Source organism: Ananas comosus, linkage group 19 (assembly GCF_001540865.1).
Source record: "Ananas comosus cultivar F153 linkage group 19, ASM154086v1, whole genome shotgun sequence".
In the NCBI taxonomy this organism is placed as follows: domain Eukaryota; kingdom Viridiplantae; phylum Streptophyta; class Magnoliopsida; order Poales; family Bromeliaceae; genus Ananas; species Ananas comosus.
This window is the reverse complement of record NC_033639.1, coordinates 743,478-748,694: the sequence shown is the minus strand read 5'-3', so window position 1 is coordinate 748,694 and position 5,217 is coordinate 743,478. Positions and strand designations below refer to the sequence as shown.

Here is a 5,217-nt window from a genome sequence, read left to right as displayed (position 1 = left end):
CTATATTTTTTCATTGTACATAAAGCAATTTTTCTTTAATCCCAAATAAAGACTAATACATATTATATATCCTTGCCGGCGGATTCGGGGGTGGGAGAGATCTCTCACCTCCTGCTCCATTTCTTGTTGGATCGGGATAAATTCAGAACGAATTAATTTTTATTTTATTTATGATCCCTGCTTACCGTTCTACTTGGGATGAATAAAAATAGAAGCAAGATTTTGGTAAAAAAAAAAAAATCTCCCACCTCCTCCTGCTTCATTTTCTTAAGAGATTGAACGGATTCGAAACAAATTATATTTTTATATTATTTATTTTTATTTATTTATTTATTGTACCATTCGAAACGGATCGGGATAGGAGGGACCTCCCCTAACCCAGATCCATTTGCATCTCTACCGTTAGTGGTGGGCCCAACAACTTCCGCACGTGCAACGCACGTGATCTCCGTTTGATCGCCTCTTCACGCGGGAAAAACTTAAACACACAAAATTAAAAGGAGAGAGACATTTTCAAAGCGCGAGCGCGAGCTCTAGAGAGAGAGAGAGAGAGAGAGAGAGTGAGAGAAAGAGCTAGGGTTTCATCGCACGATCGAGGTGAGCTCCCATTTTTCTCCCCTCCTTTTCGATCCGATTCCGTAATTCGCCACCACCGCATCTAGGTTGTGATCTCCGCTGCTAATTCGCGCAGATGCTTTTTTGTTTTGTTTTGTTTTTTTTTGCTTTTTCCATTTTGTTGTCTAAATTAGCATATAATGTACTTCATTGTGTTACGCGATCGATTAGATTTCTAGGGTTTTTTTTTTTTTTATTTCAGTAGATTTCTCCTTCCTTTTCGGTCTGATTCTATAATTCGCCGTTAATTCATCTCGTTTTTGATCCCCGCTGCAAATTCGAGCACCAAATCTCTTCGAATACGATGCTTCTTTTCCTTTGTTTTTTTGTTTAAATTAGCATATAATTTGCGCTCATTCTTTGTGTAATTCGATCGATTAGAGCTCTAGGGTTTATCAGTTGAGTAGTTATTCCCCCGTCCTTTTCCATCTGATTGTGTAAATTGCCATTAATACATTTCATTTTTTTTTTATCCCCGCTGCGAATTCGAGCTCCAAATTTCTTCAAATCTGATGCTTCTTTTCCCTTTTTGGTTTAAATTAGCCTGTAAGTTGCACTTGTTCTTTGCGTCACTTGATGGATTAGAGCTCTCTGGTTTATCAGTTGCGTAGTTTGTTCCCCCTCCTTTTTGATCTGATTCCATGATTCGCCATCAATAATCTGGCTTTTGATCTCAACTGCAAATTGGTGCCCAAGTTTCTCCAAATTAATGCTTCTCACCCTCTTTTTTTTTTTTTTTTAATCATTGTATGATATGAGCTAATTCTTTGCATTACTCAATTGATTAGCGCTCTACGGTTTTTGGCCTATTGTGTTTTTGATACTTAATGTTGGTACACTTGCAATATGATCGGATTGAAGAAGAAAGATGTAGGTTTTGATCATTATATGCATATGATCTTTCGTGCTCTTGTAGCTTTATTACCCAAGATTTTGCTTAGACGATAACTTAGGCTTATTGCTTATGAGAGATCTACGGTTTATCAGTTGATGTGCCTATTAGTGAAAACTAGGTCATTGTCGGTTTTGTCGATAGGGAAAGAAAAACTTGGATTTTGATGAGTAGAAATAGTTGATCTTTGCTGTTATTAGCTTTTTTTCAGAAAAGACTTGGCAAAAAAAGGGATAGGCGGGAAATGGATAGAATCGCGCCATTACTAATAGCAATTGCTAATTTGTTCAATAGATTCTATTCTAACGGTCTCGCTACAATAGCAGTGCATTTACTAGAGAATTTTAATGGATGAGTTCCTAAGAAGATAATGGCAAGCTATACTCCCTTCCCTTCTGTTCGTTAACTCAATTCCAATATTTTTTTAAAAAAATTAACTTTTTGCAGTTCTCACAGTATATTACTGAGTCTGATAATTTCGTGATTTTGCTTTAATGGTGATGTCTATCTGCTGATGCTTTTTTCATAAATAGTGATGGCAACAAAGCTGCTTAGTTCTTCGAAGTTCAATTGCTCATCTGATGTCTCTGATGATTTCAAGTACATTTGCGGGCTCAGCACGATTCTCGTCGCCACCATTCAGGAAGTGAAAGACCATGTTTCCCAAATCGAATTCATATTCTGTAGTCAGCTTTTTCCCAATTTCCAATCAAAATCAAAGCTTCTTCAAACAATGCTCGCAGACGCAAAGAGGGCCGCGGACGAAGAATGGAGGAAGAAAGAGGCTGATCTCTTAAATCAAATAGAAGAGCTCCTTATTGAAAAGAAGCACTTCAAAGAGCAAATCCAGCAGTTGAACAATTCTTTGGAGGAGAATAAGATAAAATTGGTGAGCAATGAACACTTGGCGAATAAAATTGAAACAGAGAAGAAACAGCTTTTGGAAAAGTTGGAATGCTTAATGGGGAATGAAGAGATTGTTAAAGAGCTGAAGAAGCAGCTCGAGGAGAAGAGCAATGAAGTTGCGCAGGGGAAAGAGTTGCTGCAAAGGCTATTGAAACAGATTGAGTTGAAGGATCAGAGTATGTTGGCTGAACAGAGAAAGAGAAGAGACTTGGTTGAGGATTTTAATACGCTGAAGACAAATTACAAGCAATTAAAATCTCAATACAATTTTCTACTCGGCAAAATTGGCAACACCAGAGTAAATATGTATTGTTTAGAGAGGGCAGGGGAGGCTAGGAATATGCCGAGGCCCCACTTGAATAAGAGAAGCCTCCAAGGTATGACTTACTTGATTCTCTTGTTTTTGTTCAAGTGTGTAGAAGCATTACCTCCAGCAAGCTGTAAATGCGCATTAAGAGAACCAATTCGATTTCTTTGGCAATCAGAGTTTACCCGAAAAAGATGCCTCTGTTATCATTTAAGTGATAGATCTATATTCATCCCCTCGGGACATACTTCATCTATCTTGGAATGGTGCCTTTTTCCTCATTCTTTAACATCTCTTGCTTTGAAACTTTGAACACACAAAAATTGATGCAATTGCTTTTTAACAAATGGATTGAAGGTTAGGGACATTGTTTTTTGTAAATATCAAGTCACTAGGTACTATGACCAGAAAATCTGATGCTTTTGTTACTTCTCCAATAAATAGTTCCTCGTATCAAGCATTCCTATCTTTACTACATAATTAGCTGTCCAAATTAAATGATTTAAGGCCTTTGACTTTGGTTTTCAAATTTTTGTAGATTCAGATGAATGTGATGAACAGGATATTCAGCCTGTTTCTAAACAAAGGGAACAGAAAATCAGGGCTCTTTCTCATGAAAAGCTTGAACCAGATGAAGATGCTGGATCGGCCACAGTTGTAACTATCGACTCTCGTACCAATCTATCATCTAGTTCCATTGGCCTCCCACCAAAGCATATGCATGGCAAACCAAAATTTGAACCTTTAACTGGCTTAAAGCGAGCAGATTCGTGTTGGAGAGATACTCGGGGCCGTCAAGAACCAGGTGCTCTGGACCCACATGACGATTTTCTCGATACTCCCATGGAAGTTCTGAGAAACCTAAACCAAAGACCTCAAGAAGCACATGCTCTTCCTGTTCCCCCTCCTCAAGATATGGATTTCAACAACTCTGATGAAGAAACTCAAGATTTAAACATTGCGGCAGTTCCTAAGCAGCCAAGTATTTCGATTCTCGGTCCTGCAAATAAGAGCTTTAAGTACGTAGAGCCTGTAAGGAAGAAGGCTGAGAGAGAGAATCTTAAAGGGATTGAATGCAAGCAATGCAAGAAGTTTTACGACGCCGTTCTACCTACCGGTGAGGGAGAGGACAATGGCGCGAACACTACAGGTGTGAGATGTGAGCATCATGATGGTGTATCGAGACATAGGTACAGGTATGCCCCTCCGATGACACCTGAAGGATTTTGGAACATAGGTTTTGATTCTGATATATAATGTTCTTCTTGGGTGTTTTCGACTGTAGATATTTCTACTTGCTATGAATTCGAAGGTTGAAACCTCTATATCTCTTTCAAATTTTGCAGTATGAGATTGTTGAGGTGATGGGCTTATAAAAGTACTCTAAATCAATAACACTGCTAAAAAAGTTTTTTGTGTTAAGCTATTCTTATCTGTTAAAATGAAAATAGAGCAAATAGATATGGAATTAAAGTTTGGTGCTCCTTAGATCTTGAAACCTATGGATTTTAATTTGTTATGAATTTCATATTGAAACAGAAAGCAAATGTCTGCAAGAACCAACTAGTGTTCTTTTGAATAAATGGGTTGGAGTTGTAGTGATGCTAATAGCTAGGTAAGGTCAGCTATTGAATCAACTTTACGAATGAATTTCCAAAGTGCACTTTTCTCATTTTGACTTTCTTTTAGATAATCTCGTTTTGCTCCTTGAACAATTGGTAGTTATCTTATCTGTAGCACCCTAGCCTATTAGTATTAATAACTCATTGGGTCTGACTAATTATATCTAGTGCAGTTGGCTAAGGATTTAATGATTGAAATTCGATGTCCCAAGTGTAAAGCCTAATTGCTTCACATTACTAGCTAAGTTCGTTTCTAATTATGAACAAAGCAGGTAGCTTCCTACCATTCTCCATCTCAAAAAAAAAAAAAAAAAAAAAAATTGTTGGGCCACCGCCCAAAAATATTTAAGCCCAATTATAAGTTTTAATGTACTAGTCACATATAAATCTCTCACACTAGTCACATATATACATATAAGTCTCTTACAGTCCCTCATACTATTTGATGTGGAATTATCATAGTGTTACAAAAAAAAAAAAAGGAGAAAAATTGCTTGGAGAAAAAAATCGCATAAGAAGATAAATACATGTTATTTCTCTTCCTGCTACTTTCTCCTCTTCCTTTGGAGAAAGGGATTTAGAGATCTCCTCGTCCTTAAAGTAGGTGTTTATGTTTTGTCTTAAATTTTATACATTTTTTTACTTTCATTTTTTAAATTTTTAATTTTTTACTTATATTTCTTATCTTTTTTTTTTTTACTTATATTTCTTAAAAAAAAAAAAAAACCAAGGATGGTGTGCTCCCTTCTAAGATGAGCGTAGCATGGCCCTGACATTCTTGTCAAACCGAATCATACATATAGCCCAAGATTTCCAAGTAGCACTATGGTTCTGATACCAAAATGTTAATAGTCCCAACCTACTAATACTACATA

The 5,217-nt window shown here is 36.8% G+C and overlaps 1 protein-coding gene across 1 annotated transcript; it reads left to right on the top strand.

Moving 5' to 3' along the window:
• On the top strand, positions 546–4,016 carry LOC109725120 (protein gamma response 1). Its single transcript, XM_020254194.1, has 3 exons — positions 546–597; positions 2,041–2,790; positions 3,259–4,016. Exons 2-3 carry the CDS (start codon positions 2,043–2,045, stop codon positions 3,975–3,977), a joined length of 1,467 nt encoding a protein of 488 aa, XP_020109783.1. The 5' UTR covers positions 546–597; positions 2,041–2,042; the 3' UTR covers positions 3,978–4,016.